The following is a 26,934-nucleotide window of genomic DNA, read 5'->3' as shown; positions in this document are numbered from 1 at the left end:
ATCTCGTTGACGTTTGTGGATGTAGATATTGTAGACTGTAATGTAAGGGCGTAGGCGGTTGGCATAATAATGTATGCAATAAATAATAATACCTAATGGATAAATGTGTATGTATTTGAAGTGCAAGTCGTAAATAATATTACAAGTATTTTCAAATTATTTATTTTACTTAGATAAATATAATTTGATGACATAGGCATGTAACATTTCTTTTTACGCTTATGACACAATTTAACAAATTATCAATATAATGTTCACAATTTGTATAATCGGTGTCTATGCAAACTGCGTCGTCTGATTGAAAAATAAAGAAGGCACAGAGGTGCGGATGGCGAAGGTGTTTCCAACATAGTCAAAGATTTTACAGTTATCTAGATTAGCTTTTGTCGGCATTGCCAGTATCATCTTCAAGATAGTGTTGTTGAAGGCGAGAATAAATAGCTTTTAAATTAAAGTAAGAATAAATAGTTCAGACGCAGACGACGCAGTTTGTAAATAAATAAAATAGTACTAATAGCGATTACATATATTATACCTTACAAAAAACAATAAATTGCGTTTACTAATAACCCGATTTCCTATTTATCAAGTATAAAGAACTTTTCTTCTTGAGGTTTATCACAGCCGGGGCCAAGGTATCGGTGTCTGAGTTCCAAATCCGGTGGCGCAGATATGTCACCTTGGAGAATGTGATACGCTTGTTCTATACAATTCTCTATCTCAGATTTCAGCTCCTGTAAATAAATATCATATCATAAAGGAAATATATTAATGATTACTACACTTAAACGGTAATCACGCCTTCTTTGCTTGGCAATGGTACAGTAAAGCCTGCCAGTACAGCCTTGTTCAAGAAATATTTTTTTCATCTTTTACACGGGGTTCCGCCTGCGTGAAATAAAAATTCATCCGAGAGCTCAAAACTATCTACACCAACTTCATCGAAATTGGTTCAGTGTTTCAGCTGTGAAAGCGTAACAATCCGACAGGCTATGAATTAGGGTCGGTTTTTTTAAAGTGTCATAAATTTAAGTAAAGTTTATTACGTCTTTTCTTACCTAAATTCACGAAAAAGGTTGATATTTTACTTCCTGTTCCAATAATAAGCATGAGCAACTATTTCCTATCAAATCTATTTAGGCCAGATAAGTTAGATGCTACCTCGTAAAGATCTGGATAGCGCCTGGCGCGTTCTGCTAGTGCAGCGTGCAGATGGTAGAGAACGAGGCCGCGGAGGTGCGCGTCGCCCACGCCCAGGGCTGCCAGCACGCGCAACGTGCCGCGGCACAGGTTCTCTTTCAGCGACAGCCGGGACTCCGACAGCTCTGTCATACATATTGCTTTTAGAATTGTGACTGTTGACATTTTTAGATATTCGAGAAATGACGAGGTATATACGTAATCGGAAATGCTACTATAAAAATAAATAAATAAATCGTACGAGAGAACATTAAGGAATTTTTTAACCTAATTTGGATACTTCTTATCTCGGAGTTTGGATTAAACTCACTTCAGGCAATAGTGTTTCGGTATTAATTGAGATAGAAACATGTTGCCGACTGTACCAAGTAGGTACTACAATTCTTTTTGCTACGAGTACATACTTAGTAGGTAAGTGTTACTTATTTGTGACAATCTTGCACTGCAGAATATAGGTACATACATAGAATTTAGATATAGTAAGCTGTGGTAATAGTATTAGTTACGAGGTAGCGCATGGGATTAAGAATATTTAAAAAAAAAAACGGATACCGGCAGACAATCAAAACTCTTTGTCGTGGAAAGTTAATAGTCAGGATTGTTAGGTCGCATTACGCTCTACGCGCATCCATATTTTTTTAATTTTCCATGTATCATCCTCCCCCATTGACTTCTGAGCCAAGGTTCGTAACCCGTTAGTGGATTGCCCTCAGAATGATCGCTTAATTTTCAAGGGTGCCTAAAGCGCTCACCCAAAAGTCCGGTGTGTTAGTATAAGCAGGATTACAAAAGTAGGGTCAGGTAAAAAAAACTGACGTAGTTACTTAGGGACATTAGGCAACAATCCCAGGGCACGGTCAAGACGCTGCCTATGTCTAGGGAGAAAACGGGGGTGTCTGTCTATGTCAATATACGTATAACAGGCGTGTTAATATCATCTTGGGCATATGCATTACGTTCAACGAGATTCTTCAAACATTCACCTTATCTTTAAAAAAAAAAATTAATTATGGAAGTTTGTACAATTAAACTGGTAAATTGATTAACAATTGAAGTAAGGTAAGTTAATGAGTTACTTGTTAAAAAGCAAAGATTTTACTAAAGTATACCCTTTAGAAACTGGGATGGGTTATGTTAAAACTTCGTTGCCAATTAGAACTTGTAGATAAACTGGTAAAAAACTTCGTTCGGACGAAAGTAACTTTTTTTCGTCTTTTTTTTGTATATAGTTAAAACGATGAGTACACAAAATCAATAACAAATTTAACATAACGTACTCATATCATCTAGGTATAGGTACTTATGTACATAGATCGTTTCCTCGCCAACAAGGCGCACTTTACTACGAAACGCGACAAATTTGTATTTTAAGGAAATTGTTTTAGTGGGTGGACTGATTTCCGTTTGAAAACTTGGCTCGTGAAATCATAGAAATAGTTGGCAGTATCGGAAATGTAGCCCTTTACCGATAGCCAAATAACGGCGCGAAGCCAACTCGAACACACACGAATGATAAGCGGCACAAAAGGCGCCTAGTTACATCACACTTAATGATACAATCGAACCGTCAATAATTAAATGATTTGTGTCACACTTCACTTATTTTGTTCACAATGCCGTGTCAATGCCAACGTTCCATACAAATATTATTGGCTCGCCGCTGGTGTGCACATCCGCATGGTTAATAGGTACGTAATGCTAGTTATGAATGGAGTGTACTAACGGCTGAGGTAAACCGATCCACCTCGTGATTACATGTGGCCGTGGGTTCCTCGCTGCGGCACCCATGTCAATTGGCGGTCAATCGTACAACTGCCTCTCGAGATATAATCGTCTCCGATTTTATTCACTTGTTGCGCAGTACTCGTCGCACGGGACACGCTCCTCTGAACTACGTTGCAATACTAACTACACATAACACAATTTAAACGAGCCTTTAAAATTATTTTACGTTTCTATCTGCAGGAGCCATGCGTTCGCGACGGCGTAAAAACAAACAAAGGAATCCACTTATTAGAATTTTGACCTTTATGAATTTTATTACGCTTTTGTTTACTTAATGCCAGTGAATGTAAAATATTTTTGTTTTACTTTTCGTGGTTACGTACGTGGTTTGCTCTTTGTGTTTTACATTTTGTATTTCGTATAATTTACATTTTAGTGTTACTTATCACGACGCGACGCGACGCCATGACAACATAATTGGCAAAATAGATACGCCTGAGTATACCGGGACAGAGGGAACACGGGGACAAAACTGAACATAAAACTGAAATATAACGTTACTATTTCTATTCATCAAGCTAGCTATTCGAAAAAAGAAATATTTAGACAATTGATCCGTCATAACCGGCAAAAACATAACACTATATGTATACAAATACTTTAGTTTGGTTACTGCATCCAGATCTATATAAATACGTCTGTACACTTGGAGAGTAGACACTGAAGGACACTACACCTATCATAGATGTTTTAACATATCAAAGGGAAAAGCATAATACTTAAAATCGCGTCGCCGCGTGTTCAAAACCAGACTTCTGTGATTCAAAAATGCCAGACAAGGAGGGTTCCAGGGCATCGAACCTCTGTGAATACGAAGTTTTATAGCGACTATGCGTGGGGTTAGGACAAACTAATTGATTAAGTGACTTTTATAATCACTTGATTTTCCCTGCAGTTCCGCTTAGGTTTAAGTCCTTTCCTTTTATATAAGTCACACTATCCATATTCCCATCATAGGCTACAATATACCTACTAAATATAAAAGTTGTTGAAGGTGTTGAAATGATTGCTAAACAATTTGCATCAATTGCTAATTGGATTTCCAGGAATATTGAGACACAGTCCTGGATCAACATGTAAGCAACTTTTTACTGTGGAAAATTCCACGACGGAATTTATATTCTGGGAAAGATCTGCACGCCGCGCGAGTGGTGCCGCGAGAAGAAACTAGAAGTAGTTATCGATAGGTTTTAGATATAATCTTTCCAAAAATACATCCTAATTCCTAAAAGCTTGCAGTTTTGAGAAGACTAACACGGCTTTTACTTGGGTTGGCGTGAATAAAAACTGGTCGTAAATGTAGTACCATCTTTGGATAAACGGGATGTAAAATATAAAACAGTCAACATGGAAGTGCCTTGTATTTTAATATGTATTTAAAGTTGCATTTTTCGTTGTACCTACTTATATTATGTACTACCTGTGTTTATATATTGTTGTGGAGGAGCGCTATCACGTTCCACTTGTTCACCGACCGTATCGTATTTATACCAAAAACGCAACACTATATGCGTCATCGTTAATTATGAATTAACCAAATTCCTGAACATAAGGCAAGATTTTTATTAAAAAAGGCATTGTACTCGTATATTTCAATAAGTAGGTACACTTCGACGACGAAGGTGAAATCCCGTATCACTCTTTAAAGTGTTATGGGTACACTACACCACACATGTACAAAAGCTACTGTTTTTAAAATGAAAAAAATATTGTTTAAAGTTTCCTTAATAGGAAGGTTCCTCATCATAACATCCTTCATCTTTATAAATGAATACACTTAAAAGTAATTAATAAGGTCTAAAATTTTAAAAGTTACTTTATTTTTCTCTTTAAACGTTTGTTCTGTAAAGCTGACATTATTGAGTTGGCTATTGATGTTATTTGTTGGTAACGAAATTATTTTAATAACACGTATGAATATGTATTGCTAACAAATTTCGTACTCCTGTAGTAAGTCACTAATCAATGTTAGAAAATCCTAAGTAAATTTGTTCATTTTGTATTAGAAATCTGGATGCAGTCGTTGAGCTACCTATAAATTTTATACTAACGTTAATTTTGGATGCGATGATTGTTATTGAATTAAACCTTGACATAGTAAAAACCGCATTATGTCCTAGAAAATCAATACGCTCAAGTTGGTTTGAAGTAAACTACGATATTTGTAATATTAAGTTTATAGACCGACCGTGAGTCTGGAAAGAGATAATATTTAAAAGCCAAAGTAAATTCATAACTGATCAGTGAAATTTATATTGTATAATATGTTCAAAAGTAAAAATATAAATGAATATAGTATACACATAGTACTTATGAATACAAGGTAACAAGCCAACAAGTTATTAGAGACGACATAAAAACTTGCACAGTAATAATGTTTTGGCAATATACATCGAAAACGTGCGTTAGTGAAGCATTGTTCAAATTGTTTGTGTTACGTTTACCTACATCATAACAGCTGATGCGAAACAAGGAATAACACATATTTTTAGAAATAAAGTCGGTGATTTCGTTTACAAACTACCAAAATAACAAAAAGTGTTCTAAAATCTGAACATTGAAGTGATTCCAAAGGTTCAGCGGATGAGGTTTTTTTTTATATAAAAGAGTGAAAAGTCGAACAATTTGCTTGCTCGGTAGTACTTATGTGACACAAGTACCTATAACAAGTAACGACAACAATGTTGCACTGCACTTGTGACAAGGGTGACCCTTAGGTCATAATGACCAATGGGTACCGTTGGACCCATTTGACATTTTAAACATTGGCTAAGCACAATGTCCTTCAAACCGGAACACAAAAACTTGCACAGTAATAATGTAATAGTAAACTTATGGGACGCCATAAGTTATAAAAAGTATATTGCTGCTGTTATTGAAATATTATGAATACGTTTTCATTTATACAAAATGGCGTAAATTTTGTTGAGATTACGCATTAGAAGCTTGTAGTGCGGTCTAATTTTGTCTCGACTCTGTTTAACTTTCTTTACATTAACGGGTATGATGTATTAACTATTTTTACTTTGTAGTATAGGTTTTTCCATTACGGCTTAGTAAACGATATAAACGAAGCAAGCGGTATTAACAAGCAATATGTTTTACGTTAATCCATCGACGCCAGCTGTGCAGACAAAGTATATTTATTAAATACCATTAAGTTTTAATCCATCTGCAAACCCCAGCTTTACGGCTAATCTAAACCTTAGGTCAACAAAAATTTGATTGGAGTAGGGTACGAATTTTGCTAATCTTTCTAGTACCAAGGATTCTAAACGAAATTGGTCATCCAAATCGATAGTTCCTACCAGACTTCCTAGCACGCTGTGGATAGTACTAATTTGTTCAGAAGAGACGTTTGCATGACACATATCACATTTCCAGTCGGTTGTGGGATTTGTAGGTTGGATCGGTAAGAGAACTCCAACACAGTCCTTGCGCAATAAACACTTCACTGCCGATAAATTGGTGCCCCTTTCAGTATTATCTTGGCATCTTGAACAGGTACACCAAAATCGTTTAGTTTTGTAAAGCTGAACACGTCTTGCAGGTGTACACCACAAGAGGCCAGTATAGCATGTCAAAATCTCTTCTCCAGCTGCGATATCTTTAGTTGCATAAACAGCCATTTCATAATCTGTCCTGAAAATATTTCTTGTATTTGGTACACAACAATGATTTAAAAATGCTGATAGAGGATAAAATCCGCGTAGTGGTATTTTTTTGTTATCGACACTATTGGCTATTCTAAATGAATTTACTTTTAAAAGTTCTTCTATCATATGGATAAATGTAATTTGATCGGGTGGTATTATATTTTTGAAATTTTCTAGAGACTTTATTTGATTTTGAATATTTTTAGTTTTATCCTTCTGATATATTTTTAGTATACTTTTTTTATTTTCACTTAAAATCAGAAAATGTAAATATATTAAAATGTTGGATATGTCAAGATTATTTTGCGGATTTGATTTAATTTTCCAATTGTCAATGACAAAATTACACAATTTCACATGATCAGGAGAGAATTTACATTCTTCGGAGCATATGTTTATTTGACACTTTTCACAAGGATAGCACGAATCACTTGATATATAGCAAACTGAGCAAAATACACCGGTGCAATCGGCACGCGGTCCGACTACTAGAGGTTTATTGGCGAAGATCAAAGAACCTTGCTTAATAGGTCGACACGCGAATAATCCTCTTCCGCCTAGTTTTGATTTTTTGATTTCTATATTACATTCAGCTTCGCTTGTATAATATTGGTAAGGGATTAGATTTTCCTCGTTGGTCGATTGTGCCATTTCGCGAATTCGATATAGTGGAACTGCGCTTGATGGCATGCGAGGTCCACCAGCGTACACCGTCTAACTGACGCTGCCAATCCAGCCGGCATTCATATGTATGACCCGTTGTGAAAATAGCCACTGGAAATAATAAATCGCATCTGTTTCATGGAGGCAACTAGATGTCGAATCTGACGTAATGTGTCTGTTTCGCAATTTGTGCTCAGTTTAAAACTGCACTTTGCGCACTCAATTTTGTATGATGTCGGTAATTTCACTCTAAAACTAATCGTGTGCGTAATATAGCAAAGTTAATTTGCTAAATTCAAACAATATTTTAAGCAATTCCATTTTTTTTATTATATTCTTACACGATTGTGTAGTTGTGAGTTTTATGTTCTAATTTTTTAGGTTCAACGATTCCTTTCAATGCCATTATAAGGAAGAAAGTGGTTAATATTTCACAGATGATACAAAAAAATATTAAAATACGCTTCATTTGTTGCATTACGTGCTTTGACGATTGCAATTGAAAAAATTAACGCGTTAAACCACAAATATATTAAACGACAACGTGGACAAATTGTGCATATATTATGTCCTATTTATAGGCGTAAAGATCGACACGTGGTTTAGGTTAAATTTGTCTAGACCATGACTGTAATACGCTGAATATTAGGATGTTTACAAATCAGCTTACCGGCATCGGTTAAAATATGCTGCTGTAGTTTCAGGTTATTTATACAACCTACATACTTGCGGTAAGAAACAAAACGAGTCGTTAAAGTTATTTATAATTTAAATCCGTAAACACGGAAAATAAAATAGAACAGGATACGGTAATAGTGGTGACGTAGAATAAAAGATATATTAAGTCTACTAATATTATAATAATTTAAAATTGTGGGAACAATATGTTTGTATATTTATATTAATGTATAAATCACTGGCTGTATAGAATAGGACTCATTTTGAATTAATTCGGTTTTTCTTCCATAAAAGAGCACCGTGGGCATTTTCTAAGAAATGACTTTTAGTTGGCAAAAGCTGTTGTAACTTGATATTAGATATAAAAAATAGCAATAAACAAACTTACAAAAGTAAAATTTACGTTTGAAATAAATGTTACACTATACTAACTATATAACTGTGTGTAACATATTTAACTAAATTCATGTTCAAACTCTTCTTTAATTATGCCCAAAAGTTGAATGGAAAATTATTATAGACTAGCTTTTACTCGCGGCTCCGCCCGCGTTATGAAGTTTTTCAGGCTAAAGTTTTCCATTATAAAAGTAGTAGTTTCCCGGGAGCCTATGTTCTTCCCAGGGTTTCAAACTGTCTCCATACTAAATTTCATCTTAATACGTTGGGTAGTTTTTGAGTTTAAGACGTTCAGGCAGACGGATGCAGCGGGGGACTTTGTTTTATAAGATATTTTTTTTGAACTTTTTAAGAGGAACAATCCCGTCATACATCATTGTTGCATAACTTTAACCGTTTACGCAGCGCACGCAACGGAAGCTCTCAAAACTAATAAATTGTCCCCGTATTTGCAACATGTTTCATTACTGCTTCGCTCCTATTGGTCATAGCGTGATGATATACAGCCTATAGCACCCCACAAATAAAGGGTCATCCAACACAAAACGAATTTTTCAGTTCAAACTGGTAGTTCCTGAGATAAGCCATTACTGCTCCGCTCCTATTGGGTATAGCGTGATGATATATAGCCTATAGCAATCCACGAATAAAGGGCTATCTAACGCAAAAAGAATTTTTCAGTTTGGACCGGTAGTTCCTGAGATTAGCTATTACTGCTCCGCTCCTATTGGGTATAGCGTGATGATATATAGCCTATAACAATCCACGAACAAAGGGCTATCCAACGCAAAAAGAATTTTTCAGTTAGGACCGGTAGTTCCTGAGATTAGCCATTACTGCTCCGCTCCTATTGGTTATAGCGTGATAATATATAGCCTATAGCACTCCACGAACAAAGGGCTATCCAACGCAAAAATAATTTTTCGGTTTGGACCGGTAGTTCCTGAGATTAGCCATTACTGCTCCGCTCCTATTGGTTATAGCGTGATGATATATAGCCTATAGCACTCCACGAACAAAGGGCTATCCAACGCAAAAAGAATTTTTCAGTTTGGACCGGTAGTTCCTGAGATTAGCCATTACTGCTCCGCTCCTATTGGTTATAGCGTGATGATATATAGCCTATAGCACTCCACGAACAAAGGGCTATCCAACGCAAAAAGAATTTTTCAGTTTGGACTGGTAGTTCCTGAGATTAGCGCGTTCAAACAAACAAACAAACAAACAAACAAACAAACAAACAAACAAACAAACAAACAAACTCTTCAGCTTTATATAATAGTATAGATATAGATAATACTTATGAGAATCGAAATTCTATATTTAAATTTTCCTTTAAAGTACATAGAATTTTATTACAGAAAATTCGAAACTTGAATTCAAAATGGCATCATGGCATCGAACAATTTTGACACGGACTGAGTTGCAGGAAAAGCTTGTTATAATTATCAATGAGTGTCATCAGCAGGGGCCTTATTCTCTATCCCGCACGTTATTTTAACAGTGCGTAACAAGCACGTCACACAACGCGTCATGTTTAGGACTATAGAAATTTGGCTTACAGAATACCATTCCACGCACATTTCTCGAAGATAACATGACACGGCCGCGTTACGCGTTTACACTATCATACAGAATAAGGGCCCAGGTGTTAATTGGTTCATAATGTTCGTGCGCATGAATAATCTCACATCCATTAACATTAGCACATTTATCTGGACAGTACTGGAGCCAATCCTGAACACATCTTGTAGCATCGGATATGCTATGATATACTTATCGGATTAAGTTTATATACCTATGTACACAATGTTATCTTTTAGAAGTTAAAGGTAATAACTATCAGTTACATTTTATTAACTGACTGGGCCGACATCCAACAGATTAAACCTACAATATAATAGAGCACTAAGAAAAAAAAACTGTTTTTTTTCTACACGGAATTAAATCTTGTCATGTATACGTTATATATATAGCTCGTGAGTATTGCAATTTTTTGGCATCTATTTGGTAATTGAAAACGTTGTGACGACTTTTTTGCATAGTCCGCGTTTTTTATCTAGGTTACCTATTAATACGGTTCAAAGGAACGGCTTGTAGAACAAAAGAAGACAAGCCATACGTAATCATATGTGAGTGTTATTTTCCCAGTTATCTTTAGACGACCTATTACATAAAGATTTACATCCGACCGTACATCAGTCTGTTTACAACTTATTGATTTCAAGAAACCTCAAGGATTTTTTTTTATATATACAGTTACATAAAAACTCTGCATACAATTGAGATAAGGATAAGATCTGTCGCACTTTACACGACCTGTAAATCGATAATGATTTTGACATTTTATTATGATGAGTCAGATACCGATCAAAATAACAACAGAGGCACGTTAGTTTATAATATTATGTGTACTCCTTTAAGGCGTAAATAAAGAAATTATGTACGGCGCAAATATTATTGTTGCAGGTTTACGTAATTTTCTCATTGCTCTTAATGCACTTCAGGGACGTGACAAATAAAAACATGACATAAGTGATAAAGGTACAATACAGATGGAAGAAAATGGCTGATTTAATTTTTTACATTTCTGTGCTGGTATATACAAGGACATGAATCATAATTAGACGGCTATATAACTTTTCAACATTACAGGGTTTGCATGCTATCTTACCATGCCAACGAAATCCTTCAGCATCTCCAAACTCCCATATCAATCGACACTGCAGATCAATAACTATTTGATTCGTCTTGGGAATATATTTTGTGACACGATAAAGTAGAAAATTCTCCAATTCCTCAACATTCTCAAAGTTCAATGTCCCCATCAAACTTCCTAGAGCACCTTGTATTGCACAAATGTTGTTGCTGGGAATTCGTAGACTGCACTCTAAACAACGCCAAGGTGTTGATGGCTTTAATGGTTCTATTGGAAGTAGACACCCGGAACATTCACTCGAGAAACACTTTAGAGCCGCTAATAGAGTACCGCGTTCCGTTGGATCAGCGCATCTTTCACACTTACACCAAAAATGTTTTGTCTTATATAGATGGGTTCGACGTGCCGGAGTTCCCCACAGTACTCCAGAATAACAAGTAAATATTTCTGCTCCTTTTGGTATAGGTTTTACTGCTTTCACTGTCATTTGATATTCGTTGTTGTAGCTGTACCTAGTGTTAGAGATGCAGTTGTGGTTCAATAATCCTGACACAGGATATAAACCTCGCAAACTCATTTCCTTTTTACCGTATAAAGATGCTATTTGGAACGCATTTGTGTCTAACACGCAGCACGCTAATGTCATCAACTGCTCTTCATCCTCTGGTATATCGAAAAATTGTTTCAGATCTTTTATTTCAGTTCCGTGTTGTGGCGAAGTATGTGCTTGAAGGGAAGCCATAAATTGTTTTTGATTTTCACTCAATAACAATACTCTAATCGCCGTCAGCGCTCGTGATAATAACTTATCATCGACATCCTCAATGGGTACTTTAGTCCCCCAGCGCGAAATAATAGCACAGTCATCTGAATGTACACCAGAGTCTTGACATTGTCCGGAACATAAAAGTAACGCACACTTAGAACATTTGAAAAACTCGTCGCTATCCAACTTGCAGCAAACTGTGCAGCCTTGTTGTAATATAGTTCCAGCACGTGGTCCGTATATAAGTGGATGATCAACGAAAAGCACCTCTCCAGCAGCTATATTCTCGGTGGTGATAAGTCCTCGTCCCCCAACTGAAGATTCTCCGACAATCCATTTGCAAGAGTGCTGTACGTCGTCGTAGTAGCTATAGAGTCCGAGGTGTTCCTTCACCATTAACGACAATTGTTCCGCCGACAACATCCTGCCGTGACTCGGACGCTGCCCGTACTGCACTGTGAGTTCAATGCGAATACAAATCAGCGAGTTTGATAACAGCTAAGCGGTGATCGGCTCTGTTTTAACATAGCCAAAAACGTGCGTAATCTTTTCCGTAATTAACTGTGCGGGATCGACGTGCGCCGGCGGTGCGAGTTGAATACGTACCTAACGTATTCTTCACTAGTCAGTAGTCACGGGCGATGCCAAACCAATAAGTATAGATCATAAGGCACATAATAAATTACATGGTGTCTTTAGATCTGCGATTGGTCAGCGATTACATTTTTGCTTTGACTGCCAAGAGTGAGGAAGACGAACCTGTGACATCTGGGAAAATTCAAACACCTGTAATTTAAATATAGGCCGAGTAGACATGACTATTTTTAAATCGATGTGAAGAGTAATATATTAGCTGCTGTACTGCCGTAGGTTAAACTTACTGATATAGTTCACTATATACATCTTAGAGAAATATCTATTTGAATTTTATCAGTCTCATTGTTATTAAACTGTTATTGAAATTCAATTAGATTATGTAGTTAATGGAACGTAAACAATTTACATAACTAATTTTAATATTGTCGCGGACTCAAAACGGAAGTTTGAGAAATTATTTAGTTCCTGACTGAATATCCCGTAGAGAATTCAAATACTAATTAATACATAGATGATTGACCATAATCGATCTATTTATGAAATATGATAATTTAATTTTATGTACATTTATAAAAACATGTTACAATATTATAATTAGCAAGTACAATGAGTATTCACAGTAATATAAAACGTAGATTTTCCTTGTTGTATTGAACACAAATAAGTACTTAAATGGTATTAAAACCATTAAAGTTATAAGTAGGTAGATAATATTGTGAGCATAATATTATTGCAAACATTTGCTGAACAGTCGATAAGCATCAGCATAGAGAAGTTTGATCGATTCAGATGACGAGAGTTGCGATTGAGTTCATGAGATTATATAAATTTCTCGATACTGTATTATGAATAAATATTTTGTTTTCACGTTCAAGTAACATATTTGTAAAACCTTTTTGGACACGACATTTGTCGTGTCCAAAAAAGTTCTTTCAACAATAAGTTATTTAACTTATTGTTGAAAGAACGTAAGTTAAAGATGTGCTTTAAGTAAAGAGGACTAAATATTTGTTAAGCGTAGCATGTTTTGCGTTCGTTCACGCCCTCGATAACGTGCACAAAGTGTCGTCAGGAGTGTAACGCGATCCACTCCTTTGTTCCAGCTAGTCCCTCAGTTGGTTCGTCAACCTGACCAGTCCCTGTGACCACTTGTCCAACGTGGACGTTTGTGGAAGTAAAAAGTCTAAATGCGCAATCAACATCTCGAATTTCTCAAAAAGCTGTCTATTGGTGCGTAACACCCTGTACGCGAAGGGAGTGAGGCTCACCAGCAATGCTCGATTATCATGAAGACGAGTGTCCGTGGTATTATTTCGACAGTTCCTACAAAACATTGTTGGGCGCTTGTCTCTTTCTTTTTGGTCAGTTTTATTTTTTATAGTAAAAAGTGTTCTTGTGAATATATTAAGCAGTGTCAATTAAACGGAAGATTGTAACAGTTTGCTATGATAATGGTTTGATGTAAAGTGATTTAAGTGAATGTAAAAATGTTCCACAAAACTTAGAGATATAAAAAATTACACCGTCGTTTGCAGGTGTGTTTGGGGTGCTGCTCAATGGATGGCTTTTTGCCACTTTTATCCACAGTCACCTACTAGAATTCAAGAGTCATATATTGGTACTTAATCTATGCACGGCGTCACTTGGCAGAAATTTGCTTGGATTTCCTTTTGCTGGATCATCAGCAGTAGCACGACGGTATGTGTAATGATGACCGATGCTTTAATTTCCGTAATAATTTGGTAGCTATGCGATTTAATTACTCATTTGTTGTTTTAGATGGCTATTTGGTCCTGCATGCTGCCAAATGTTTGCCTTTTTCAATCAATTCTTTGGTGTCTTTCAAATGACTGCACTTTTCGTAATCGTTTTGGAGAGATATTTGCTAGCTAGATATTTTAGAAGAGGTATGTATTTACCGAAATTATTTTCATGAACGTAATATCCTACGTACATGAATGTAATTGAATGAATAACATTCCAGAAAAGTCCCTGTACCTTCGACTATACTGGTCCCTTGTTGGAATAAGTTGGATAAACTCTGTGATATTCGCAACACCACCGCTTTTTGGATATGGATTGTACTCTTGTGATACAACCGGGACATCCTGCACTTTCCTTTGGCCATCGCAACTTTCTGGAGCTAAACATTTAGGATTTACAGTGCCTTACATACTCATATGTGGAGTGATACCTGTAATTGCAATGTAAGAAATAGTATATAATATTTATACAAATGTATTAATTATATTTCTTTCACGACTAATCGATTGTGCTTTTGTAGGTTCTCCTATATGGGAAAAGCGGTTCGATTGGAAAAAATATTTTATAAAGGTGAAGAACAAAAAGAACAGAAGAGCTTAACACAGGTATATGTTCTTAAAGATTAGCGCAAACACATATTAAAACAATTTACATTTCTTATTTAATTAACAACCGAATTGTAAGTACAACAAGGTAATTTTGTGTTAGTATCAAGTTCTAGATTTTTGGCTTATCACACATAAGATCAAAACATATACTATTTGCGATAATATATTTTGGTCTATTTGGAAGTTAAATCTGTCTTGTCTAGTTTCAAAACTGACTGGCTCGCTGTGTTACGGAGAGCGACAAATAAAATTAAATATTTTACCATTTATCAAATCCATTATCCTACTCAATACTTATTAAACTGATTATTTTACAATATAACTTTGCTTTCGTTTGTATAGAGCGTCCATGCAGTGTGCATCGCGACTTTAGCTTTGTGGATTCCAGCTGCCATTCAAGCGGGGTGGCAGTGGGTGCCTTTACTTGCATACGGATATAGACCTCATGTGCCAGCTGCGCTTGCTTTGATCGCCTCTATAGCCTCCGAGGTAATGCATTGATTGATACATCAATACAATTACTTATAAGTTTAAAATGTTTCATATCGTATGCCAGAATTGCTGTTACATTCCGTACAAATATTGAGATTATTGAAGCTAAAATCTCTTCCTTTCAATACTCATTTATCTTCTGCAAAAGTTAGCAATATACTCACGATGCATTTGGTAATATGTGGTTGTGTTTACATATTTTTTTATCTTGTTTCAGGCGGCGACCAGCGTTCCTGTGCTATGTTACCTTGCTGGAGACGAGAGACTACGGGCTGCATTATTAGGACGCATGCGCAAGCAGTACGCTTTGCTGCACCCAGAACGTGCGAAGAGATACAATCGTATTTAATCTTTATTCTTCGAAGAAAACGGATACAACGTAAAAATGTTCTGCGATGAAGGAAAAAGACTTTTCGGTGGCTTTTGCTTGAGTTTTGTGTAAAGTTTATTAAGTTTCGACTGTAATCAACGATATTATAAAATTCTAAAATGTATAATAAACATATTTTGTTCTATAAGTTATTTTAATATGGTTGATACCCCCGCGAGTAATGAGTTTCATAATCACGTATATATATCAAGATTTAATTACAGTGACTTTTATTTTGTTCTAAATAATGTTTTATACATCGAACATACTAATGAAATAAATAATTCAATATAATATGAAAGAATAATATTGCGTAGGGCATTAGAAAGAGATCGCCACAAAATGATTGACGTTATTCGATAGGAATTGTTTTAAAATGGTAATAAAATTACTGATTTGGTATAATAAACAGATATATCGTATTATAAGATATAAATCACGCCAAATGTAAAATAAAAAAGGCAATACAAATTTCTTCTTGTTTTCATTCGGTAATTATGATATAATAAGATACGTTATATAATATAAGAATTTCCGCACTCCGCTTCAATAATCATTTTATTGGCAAGTTCACGGAAAGCCAACGACATCTAAAATCTTTGACGTCGATGCTGTTATCATGAGTGAAAACTTGTACATTAGACACATTTTAAGTTTACTTTTTTTTAACGCATTCTATATTTCACAACCGTATTTACTAACCTTTGAAATAAGTAACAAATTTTATCTTTGCGTCTAGACATTATAATTATACTATTGCTTCTGATGTATGTGTAAACAATAGGTTAAACAGACCGTGTCAAAACTGGTGCATTGCTGGTACAATATTCAAGATGCAACTTGAGACCCTGCATCCATCTTTGTGTAGGGAGCGCACTAGTTAAATCTCTTTCAAGCGATTCGGTCCAAGACGTGGCAACTCCAAGTTTGCATGAAAAAGATTGGAAAAATATTTCGAAAAGGCCAATTGAAGAATAATTGAGACGAATATTGTTCCAACAAAAATGTCTACAGACACATGCGTTTGGAATAAACTTTTTGATGATAATGAAAGGACTGCTTTGCAAGACGGATTTACTGCTGGGGGTAATGTGTCTTAAATAGTTTTTCTAATTTATTTTATAATTTTATTATTAAAATTCTAATAGGGTTTCCGTTATATTGTGTGAGGTATTTGTTGGAAAGATTTGAAAAGGCGCCCGCCACATTAAATATATGATTATTCTTTCTAATAAACGTTATTTCGTTTTCTATAGTATTGTTTTCCTATTATTATGAATATGTGTTACTTACTATTAAATGATCCATACTATGGTTTTTTGAATACTGATTTCAGGACTGATATCCGTCATTTTAAGCGCCTGGCTGAATCTGACGCTTCTTGTATCCAATCTACGACACGACCGCAGCTACAACAACTTGGCAAATTTTACTCTGGCGGCTTGCATCAGGCGCATTGTGCCAGTCATGGCTCATTTGCCTTTCATCAAATATATTGAAAGGTGAGTTTAGTTAAATGGAAGTACCTACCCGGTATACTTGTGTGACGACGAATTTATTATTGTTAACGTTTTGATTGTCGTCAACCCTCTTTATGTAAGTTAGATGTTAAAACAATATTAACGTACATAACAATAATTATAATCAAAGTAGTTACTTACCCTCAAAGTTAAGAATAACATTATTGAAATATTTATGGTAGATAGAACAGTACAATTTTCAGAGAATGTATATAATGGAAACTATGCTATTTCTATGATTTCCGATATACCAATTTAATGATCATTATTGAGAACACTCCTAAAACGAAAAACAGTGACATCTAATTGCAGTTATCGCAAATTTCGATTGACGATGCATGGATTGGCCCTTTCATTATATACAAATAACATTAAATATTTATGTTCTTCTGTTTATGGTACATATGCGTGTTTGTAATATTACAGTTTGTATGGACTTCAGGAACAATTCTGTGAATTTTTCGCTTTCATGGAGACCTTTTTGGCTGTTTTCGAAGTGGAATGCCTCACGCACGTGTGTATTGAGAGATACGTACTTGCCAAGTACACTACTAACGGTAGGTCATGGAAACCAATTATCACAAATAATCATACGCTCAAAGAACCGGTTCAAATACACATATTATATTATATTTACTTCACTCATTTTTCCATTTTTTTGCGTCCATTCGTGATGCTCACCTACTTTCTTGGGATGTAAAAATGATTGCATGGCATATTTTGTTAGGATATGAATAAGCTAAAATCATTCTTTCTTTTATTATTATGCTACAACGAGCTAACGAACATGTGCGTTCGGTTATGGAAGTTACTTAAACATATTAAAAGCCTTAAACGACGAGGATTAAGAATAATGAGTTATGTTTGGTCTGCCGGGAATGTCACAGATATAAGACTAAAGCTGCGATATTAGCTTTCCGACAGTGGTAACTAATACCTATTATGCCGGTTAAGCTAACTCATTTATAAAATAGAAATACTTGCTCATGGCACTATCATTTAACTAGCTTTTGTTCGCATCTCCATCGGCGTGAAAAAGTTTTTCCGGGATAAAAGTCTCGCTATATATTTGCCCGGAATAAAAGTAACCTATGTGCTTTTTCATAGAATAATTTATCTCTGTGCCAAATTTCATCCAGATCCATTCAGCGGTTCTGGCGTAATTTGCTAACAAACATCCAAACTTCCCGTTTATATTAGAATATATAAATAGTATAGATAAGTATTATAGTTTTTTTTACATTACAGGTTGGACAATCAAAGACAACCACTATACGTTTTTCCTGTATTTGTGCGTATTCTTTTCTGTACTTTACTCGTATCCACCGCTGATTGGACTTGGTCATTATGGATTCGACTTTTCTTGTACTTCGTGTACCTTTGACATGGTTCTACCAGACGTTGCATGGCAGAGATACGTTGTTGTCATAATATTTGCTCTTAGAAGCATCAAGCCTGTAATTTTTATGTAAGTCTAAATCAACTTTGTTCTAAGTAAGCGACTTTTTCGATTCGTGTTTATATCGGTATCTATATACCTAACGTAAGAAGTGCTTCATATTGTCATATTTAAAGAAAAACCTATTGTTACAGTAGGTGTGACTTTACTATCATTAGATTCTAGCCCTCCGTTATGGACCTAATATGACCTAATTTTACATTCATTATACAAAATTTTCTGAGATATTTAAACATGATTGTTGTGATAAAATGAAATGTTCAGAATGTGTTTCACATGTACTAAATATTTTGTATTTCACAGGGTTATGATGTTAATTTGGGCTCGTATTTTGGAAACAAAAGAGAATTCTAATTTGGAGATAACCCATAGGAACTCAAGATTTACTCGCGTAAGTTTTAACATCGAGAGTCACATCGAGACTTTATTATGAGGGGTATTATAATATTCTATTAACATAAACTTTCAAAGATAATTATAAAAAATACACAGTTTTCAGTACGTTGTATTTGTAAATAAATATTAATATTTGTAATATGTAGCATATTAAGGAACTTAACTTCTAACCTGTAGAAGTATTTAAAACTGCGAAATTATTGTACACATTTATATTCCCCTATCATCATTTTGTACATTTCATCCAACAAACACATTAATGGAAACTTCCCATGTGTCATATCGTTACATTTTGGACTACAAAGCAGAGGAGACCTTGTTTCACGTTCATGACGCATCATCAACATTCCACATCTAATTATACTACTTCCAATGTTATTATTATATTGTCTTCATATTCGCAATAATCATCATATTTTTCTTAGTTGACTTTATTAATGTTTATAAGCGTTTCCTTCACGAAATCTAAATCTTTGTAATTTGACTACTGTTTTTTAGAACTATGGCGTCATAGACGTAAAGTACCTAGGTATATGGACCGACGTACACATTAATATATATTACAATATATCATATCTGAAAACTATGGGTGCAGGCAGAATTACTAAAAAAATATATCTCACTGTTTTCGCTTTTCCATTTAATCAACGCGAGTCATTAATAGTTTTAAAAACTAGATGATCGAACCACATATACCTACCTCAAACCTCGTCAGTATAAAAAAAACAATAAAGCTATATTATGTAGTTTTCTTAGTCAGTGATTAATTTATAATCTTATGAGAAATAAATGATTCTTAAACCTTAAACATCGGGAGATATATTTGCTTCTTTTCGTTTCCATTATTCATAATGAAACTATTTGTAATATAAACAGATACTTATAATTGTTTTGGGGTTCTGGGTTTGATATTGACTTGCCTTTTTATTTCAGAATGTAATTGCCGTGACAGTTGTAAACTTGGTTTGTTGGACACCAATCGCGTTGATAAGAGGATGGGTGGTGTTTTCTTACTTGGTTTATATCGACCCTCTCGATGTGATTTCGGCTTTATTTATCAAATGGGCGATGTGGATACATTGGGTAAGTGATATTAAACATTTATAATTAAATATATTTTCTTAAGTTTTAATTACGATAATAATTAATAAATCAAATTCAAATCCAAATGTAAAAATCTGGGTCGTTGTAATTATTTTGTATATCATGATATATCATTTAATAAGTGCCTGTTCCACAAGTTTCTAGCACATTTTATTTGTCAGTTATGCTTAGCTTATACATTTATGTGATATACATTATAAGTATGTTGTAGCAATTACATAGATAGCATCACGCCTTTTTTCCTTATCAAAGGTAGGCAGAGGTACCCACCCACATTTCGCCAGCTATCTTAGGTCCCATCCAAAAGAGTACGGGCCTATTGCCTTTACCGGGCACATTTTCAGGCTCTGGCTTTATATTAAGCAGTAAAACCTAGCATCTCTTTACCCGACCCGGGATTCGAACCCGAGATCACAGCGTGATAGACAGCGCACGCAACACATCTTTGCCACGGAGGCAAACTAGACGGCTAGAATAGACGGCTATTCAAGAACCTATTTTTATTACAGATTTCACCCTCTATGACCGTGGTAACATTGTTGGTAGTCGACGATCGTCTACGAAGTCACATGATTTACTTCTCCACAACTAACGATAGCGACAAAGAAAATATCAAGGACGAATAAAATTAATCACGCATGACTGTACGCACACACAGGAAAACAAAAGAGTCATATCTTTATTTTCTAATGTTTCAATAATTTCGCATTTTGATAAATTGTTAATTTAAAAATAACACACTGGGGCCTTTTTCTCTGTCACAGTGTAAACTCGTATCAGGGCCGTGTTATGTTATTTACATGAAATTACTGCGGAAATCATCCATAGAATGCCAAATCTATTATATCAATTTCGTTTGCCATAAACGCAATGAGGTGAATTATGTGCTTGTTATGAACTATCAAAATACGTTCTGGCATATCAGGGGCCAGGAATCTTATTCTCTGACAGTGTAAAATCGTAACGCGGCCATGTTACGCTATCTTCGTAAAATTATTGTTGACTAGTATTCCGTGTGTTTCTTTATATTGTCTTAAGTATATCAGCAAACGTGACGCGGTGCGTTACGTGCTTGTTACGCGCTGTCAAAAAATGTGTGGCATAGAGAATGAGGCCCCTGGAATCATAGTAAGTACCTACATGTTGTTAATACTAAATGCCGATGTAGATGTAGCTGCTGGTTTCCTTTTATTTCAATGTTAATGTCATTTAACATTCGATCGATGTTTGTTTAGACACGAGGCGGAGTTAGTTCACGGTTTTCCATAGACATATACTATATTATTTGTCCTGTTGTGTCTGTATTTGCTGTTTTATCTTTATAAAAAAATGGTCACAGGACTTAATGTATAGTTTAGTTATAGTTAGAGGGTGAGTTTAAATAAAATTAAAATAGCACAAAGGCGGTGGACAATATATATTTAAATATTATTAGGCATAGTACCTTACATAGAGTAACATTTATGTACACTGAAATCGCATTATATACGATTGCTAGAATGCCAACAGTATAATACAAAGAGATAAAGATTTGTACGAAGAATATCAGCACAGTCCAGTCATATAAATGATAAAATACATTGTATGATTATCTAATTCAGTCCAATAAATGTACGTAGTAGTAAATATATACATTAGATGTAGCTATTCAATTATAATTTACAGCGGAAATTAAAGAGTTTCAATAAACAATTATACCTACTTGAACACAACTTGAGAGATATCACTAGTCGCTGAGAACTGAAGAGAACAATGTACAACAAATAAAATTCTATGAGTACTATACAAAACTAATTGTATTTTAAAACTATTACTCTAAAATCACAAAGCAGTTTATGCTTCTGTTAGGTACTTTTGGATCTCATCACATCTAGCCACGATTGGTCCGCAATAAGGCCGTGTATGGCGTAAAACCACACGTTCTAACAATATCGTATGCGCTCGTACGTGAGCGAACATACTTCATGTTCTACGATTATTGGTAACTGGCCAATCGAAAAAGTAATAAGTATTACAGCTGTCGCTCTGCGCCGTTCATATTCACACTTTATGACACCACTGCATAGCCGACAGCGAACATCACTTAATCTTAATAATTTGTTGCAGTTCTTAAAATAACACAAAACTGCCGCTCCTTTTAATATATGAACTAAAGGAGAAAAAATAAACATTTATATTGCACTTTTTTCTTTAACACTATCTACGTATTCAAATGTACTCCCAACATTGTATCTGGAATGAGCTCGATGGGTATCATAGTAATGTTCATCGCATTCATCCGTCGCACCATCTCCACATTCGCATATATCTTCATCGTTAATGTAGAAATGATCATCCATTATTGCATTTTTGTATACCCTGTTACTATAGGTGTCCTCCGTGGAGCCGGCAGAGGAGGGCGTGGAGGGGCTGTTAAGCACGATCACGGGGTAATCGCGCCGCGGCCCCTGCAACGCGTCCTGCTATACTGTCTCCAGTGCGGTTTCCTGGAGCCACCGTTTCCTGTTAGTCCGCCTTTCGATGACTGGGATGAAGAACAGGATCAATCCGCTCAAAGATATGGTGCCTCCCGCCACGTAAAATCCTGGCGCATACGACTGCAAGGCGTCGTATAGTAAACCTGGAATTTAGAACGGAGACATGTGTATCGAAAAATTAGACGTAGAGAGTTTTACATGAACAAGTCGGTGGTAAATGTATGTAAACTAGTACGTATAATTTTAAGTACATTCGCGGTTCCTCTGTACTCTGTTAGTGTGAATTCATTGGTCTTAGTGAGCAATTGTCGTCAAATAGTACAGTATTCGTTGGATAGTCTCTTAGAATAAAGAGCAAGACGAACATTGTTTAAGCTAGATTAATTTAGGTGCCTATTATAAAAATATATGCGGTGTTTATCGTCATTATGGATGCAATATTTTATGTTACCTGCGAAAGGAGGTCCGATAAGCGAAGCGATCCCCTTGAAAACAGTAGAAGTAGACCAAACGCATTTGTCAGTCTCTCCAGGCCAAGAAGATCGACGAGCACTACAGATGTTAGCCCCACATAAGCACCAATAGTAAAGCCGAATGTGGTTGCATACATAGCTAAACCCCAAAATTCCCAGCAAAACATTGCCATTGCTGTACCTGGAGGAAAGAAATATTTTATTAGTATTATTTTTAAAGGATGACAGAAAAATATAACTATTTCTTTTTACATAGATACTTACTTATTCCAGCGATAGTAAGACATAAATTATAAGCTAATAAGCGGTTCACCCACGGCTTATCACTTATGTATCCCAAAAATAATTCTTCCCACCAGATTCGCAGCTCCTATTATAGAAATTAAATACGGTGGATTTTCTATTCCCAATTTTTCACTCATAGGCACTGTATAAACGTATGGTATGTAAAAACCAATGCTAGTTAAAAAGTTTGAGACTGCAAATAATATAAATATTGGGTCCACAAGTAAAGACAAGTCCAACATTTCAGACAAAGCAGCTCTCGATTCTGCCGAGCAGGGTAAACATTCGCACCTCTCTTCTCTTTCTTCTTTGGAGGTGTGCGCTCTTTCGGGCGATGGTGCCCTGAACTTGGCAAGGCTGGTCATACTTCCTTGGTACAAGACATCAGGTCTCTGCATTATTCCACTGCCGTGCCGAGAGTATGGTTGTTGTTTTTGTTCGTGTGGCTTGTTTAAAGCAGGTTGCGAAAGAGTTAGCCTTGCAATATCTCCATCATCCACCTTTCCATTTGCTTTAGTCACTTGTTCCGTGCTTTGAGATCTTTTGAGAGGAGACTTGTTTTTCTTGGGTAGCATCGGTTCCGTGACTGGCGTCCGCGGGCGCTCGGGCACAGGTCGGAATATGAGGCCCAATGGGATACAGTTGAGGACAAGCGCACCGATGATCGCCATGGCTCCTCTCCAACCATATTTTGTAATTAATGCTGACGTGATTGGTGCAAATAAGAATGTTCCAAGTCCGGACCCGCATACTGCTATGCCTGGAACAGTACGGACATAATATATAGATGTGGAATATAACTACATAAATTATCCACATGCTGCGTAGTATTTCTAGAGTAAACCGAGGCGTAAATAATAATATATCTAGATTACATTACTGATTCACAGCAATGCTCCATTTGACTTTTATGAATCAGTCAATCTTGCTACAATATTTCTATTACTGTGCAGATTGAACAATGCTATTATTTACAATTTTAGGCCGGATTCACCAATTTACTTCCAAAGAACAGTTGTGTCAATTACCTGTAGCAAGACTCCTGTATCGTTCGAACCAAACAGTGACGCTGACGATGGCAGGCAGGTAAATGAGGCCGAACCCGAATCCAGCGCCAACGCCGATGGTGACAATGAGCGTGAGCACATTGTTCGCGAAAGCAGAAATCACCACACAAGTCGCCGACAGTAGCGCACCAGCAACGGTCACCGTTCTACAGCCCCAGCGATTCACGAACGAACTCGATATGGGACCTGGAAATTAAAAAAAAATCCTAGAGGATTCGATACTAATATAGTCAATACTAATGTAAGTGAAGCGTCACTTATGCTTGTTTAGAATACTTAGGCAGGCAGAATATTAGTTTACGTGAATGCATAATATTTTGAATCACGTTTAAAAGTAACTAATATTTTTTTGTAAAAATCATAATAATAATATTAGTCCAGTTATATACTTAAAGACAACTCCTTAATACAAAACTACAAAGAGAAATATTATGTGGTCTTTTAGAATATGTTATACGGAATTGAAGTTTAGGATGGCTTTTTTGTAATCACTAATCAAAATCTTAGTAACATACATAAGCACATAATATTTGATTTATATCTTATACAAAAATGAAGTTAAATATTAAAGATCCAGTACAGAACACATGACTTTAGTATTGTGATTTTAATGCAATTACACTATTTATTAAAGTTGGTATTATAGTTTTTATCTGTAATTACAAAATGATGTTTCCAGTCGCTTTAAGTTATCTCGGCGAACAGTTGATTCATTGCACTGATGATTCATTTACCGGGAATATTCCGTTGTTTAATACATACAGTAGCTAATTGACCTTTGCATGTTTGGAAGAGTTTATTCCAATATCCATCACACATACCTACTTATCAAGGTATTGCGAAAACATTCAGGAGTGAGATAGGATATTAGTACGTCAAACTAGTCATAAATGTAAAATGTTTAATCAGATATTGTAAAATTGCTGGAATACGTAGTTATTTCACCCAAAACATTGTGTTGCGATATATCTATACGCTCTTGAAAAGCCCAGTGAAAATGGCTTCAAGTGTCAGCGGATAATACCTGTTGTTAGCAAAATGAATATCTCGCTTCATTCATAGTATTGCGAAACCGGCACAAGTGCTAGTGTGGATTCATAATTATGCACTACATGACCATTAAGTGCGTTCATTTCATATCAAAAACCTTGTTTTAAATATATCCATGGGTTTACAATCTACATACGTCTAGTGCAATGGCCATTGACACACGAGGCTATGGCTATTTCAAATAGATTAACCTAGTTCATAATACATTTTGTGCATTCATTAAAAAGCACTTAGTTCCAATAGTCTTTACACAAAAGTGAAATCCATAAGCGCCAAAGTTATTACAATATCGCCAGGTTTAATTAAGTTATCCAATAATTGGATGCGACAAGTCGAGATCGTTCAAGCCTCGACAAATAGTACAAGTGTTTCGTTAAAAAGAAAATTGATTACCTGAGCTGAGGGTGACCCCGACGAGGATGGAGACGATCCAAGCGGTTTTGCCTTTGCCCTCTTCGAAGTAGGTCAGGAACTCCGCATAGAACACGCCAAACGAATAGGTCATGCCATCGGCTGGAAAATAAATACATATTTTAAGTTGAATAATTATTAGTTTAGTAATTGTCATTTTAATAGATTTTGACATAAATGTAGACAAAGTGATGTGTAATTTTTTATTTTCTTTAAATGTTACCATAGAAGAGTATTTGGTAGTAATAAGAATTGAAATTCAAATGGATTAAACCTGATTTTGTTGCGACGTACCATCAGCTTGTGAAATAGTTATATCCAACATTTCAATAGTAATAAATCTTATGTATTTTGAGTAGTTAACAAACATTCTGTCTGGAAAGTTTACAAAGCGGTAAAGTGTACCTACATGAATATTAATCAGTGATCGAAAATGTTACTTGGCTAATTGTAACTACTTGTAAATAATTTAAAGTGTATATTGAACTTATGAATGTTTGACGCATTATCATAATAAAATCTATTCCAGATTTTGAATATGTTTAGCTTCGTTTTCTCCTCAACTGTCTATTTAGAAATAATCATATCAAAGCTATAAATTATTATAATTATGAGAGTAAATCCCAGCGCGCTATTCTTTAAGTCCATTAAAAGTTGAAATGAAAATCCAAACAGTCCAAGCAGTAGGGCAAGTGGTACCGGTGCAAAGTTGTTAAAATGAATACATAGTACATATTAAAATGTACTTTTCTAAACAACGCTTTTTTCTTGATTTTTATATTATGTTCAGAAAGTTTACAAGCAGCCTGTTCATCTAAGCATAGGGGTGATTATGGCCTAAACACAAACCATAACGTAAACGCTTTGCTCATTTACCGACCTTATAAAATAAAATGCATAAAACTTTACACATAGCTGTGAATACGCACATGCATAATAAAAACCAGAGTCGTCGCCTGCCGCGATAACCTCAGTTATCGCTCGCAAATAGCGTCACACTTTTTATTAAAGTAGGGTAACATGATGGGACGGCGTATGGACGTAGTACAATATCGATG

General features: G+C 35.5%; 4 protein-coding genes across 8 annotated transcripts; 2 read left to right on the top strand and 2 right to left on the bottom strand.

The window, feature by feature from the left end:
• Positions 1–146: 146 nt before the first annotated feature.
• LOC115448284 (SET domain-containing protein SmydA-8) lies at positions 147–12,413 on the bottom strand. Of its 4 annotated transcripts, none has more exons than XM_030175672.2 (3): positions 11,053–12,413; positions 1,162–1,325; positions 147–734 (listed from the first exon to the last, which is right to left on the bottom strand). In XM_030175672.2, the coding sequence occupies exons 1-3, from the start codon at positions 12,224–12,226 to the stop codon at positions 579–581; spliced, it is 1,494 nt and encodes a 497-aa protein (XP_030031532.2). In that variant the 5' UTR covers positions 12,227–12,413; the 3' UTR covers positions 147–578. The 4 variants fall into 4 exon arrangements, 3 of the variants coding, with proteins under 3 accessions (XP_030031532.2, XP_030031531.1, XP_037297638.1); XM_030175671.2 differs by lacking the exon at positions 11,053–12,413 and adding an exon at positions 6,140–7,365; XM_037441741.1 differs by lacking the exon at positions 11,053–12,413 and adding an exon at positions 2,478–2,652.
• On the top strand, positions 2,650–15,779 carry LOC115448285 (visual pigment-like receptor peropsin). 2 transcript variants are annotated; one of them, XM_030175674.2, is made up of 7 exons: positions 2,650–2,888; positions 13,936–14,098; positions 14,180–14,307; positions 14,385–14,607; positions 14,685–14,769; positions 15,115–15,261; positions 15,482–15,779. In XM_030175674.2, exons 1-7 carry the CDS (start codon positions 2,825–2,827, stop codon positions 15,611–15,613), a joined length of 942 nt encoding a protein of 313 aa, XP_030031534.1. In that variant the 5' UTR covers positions 2,650–2,824; the 3' UTR covers positions 15,614–15,779. The 2 variants fall into 2 exon arrangements, with proteins under 2 accessions (XP_030031534.1, XP_030031533.1); XM_030175673.2 differs by lacking the exon at positions 2,650–2,888 and adding an exon at positions 13,469–13,761.
• Positions 15,780–16,505: 726 nt separating this feature from the next.
• LOC115448266 (rhodopsin, GQ-coupled) lies at positions 16,506–21,420 on the top strand. The gene is made up of 7 exons (XM_030175652.2): positions 16,506–16,720; positions 16,971–17,136; positions 17,581–17,711; positions 18,403–18,622; positions 18,917–19,004; positions 19,943–20,092; positions 20,623–21,420. Exons 1-7 carry the CDS (start codon positions 16,639–16,641, stop codon positions 20,737–20,739), a joined length of 954 nt encoding a protein of 317 aa, XP_030031512.2. The 5' UTR covers positions 16,506–16,638; the 3' UTR covers positions 20,740–21,420.
• A 95-nt stretch (positions 21,421–21,515) lies between these two features.
• LOC115448265 (monocarboxylate transporter 12) lies at positions 21,516–25,978 on the bottom strand (the record flags this gene model as incomplete). The annotated part of the gene is given in 7 exon segments (XM_030175650.2): positions 21,516–22,733; positions 23,042–23,081; positions 23,084–23,244; positions 23,328–23,403; positions 23,405–24,108; positions 24,377–24,601; positions 25,859–25,978. Coding segments are annotated over 7 exon segments (1,484 nt in total), but the record flags the coding sequence as incomplete, so codon positions are not given.
• Between the last annotated feature and the right edge of the window lie 956 nt (positions 25,979–26,934).

This window comes from Manduca sexta, chromosome 23 (genome assembly GCF_014839805.1).
Source record: "Manduca sexta isolate Smith_Timp_Sample1 chromosome 23, JHU_Msex_v1.0, whole genome shotgun sequence".
Classification (NCBI taxonomy): Eukaryota; Metazoa; Arthropoda; class Insecta; order Lepidoptera; family Sphingidae; genus Manduca; species Manduca sexta.
The sequence above is the reverse complement of the archived record's forward strand: the minus strand, read 5'-3'. Positions and strand labels throughout refer to the sequence as shown.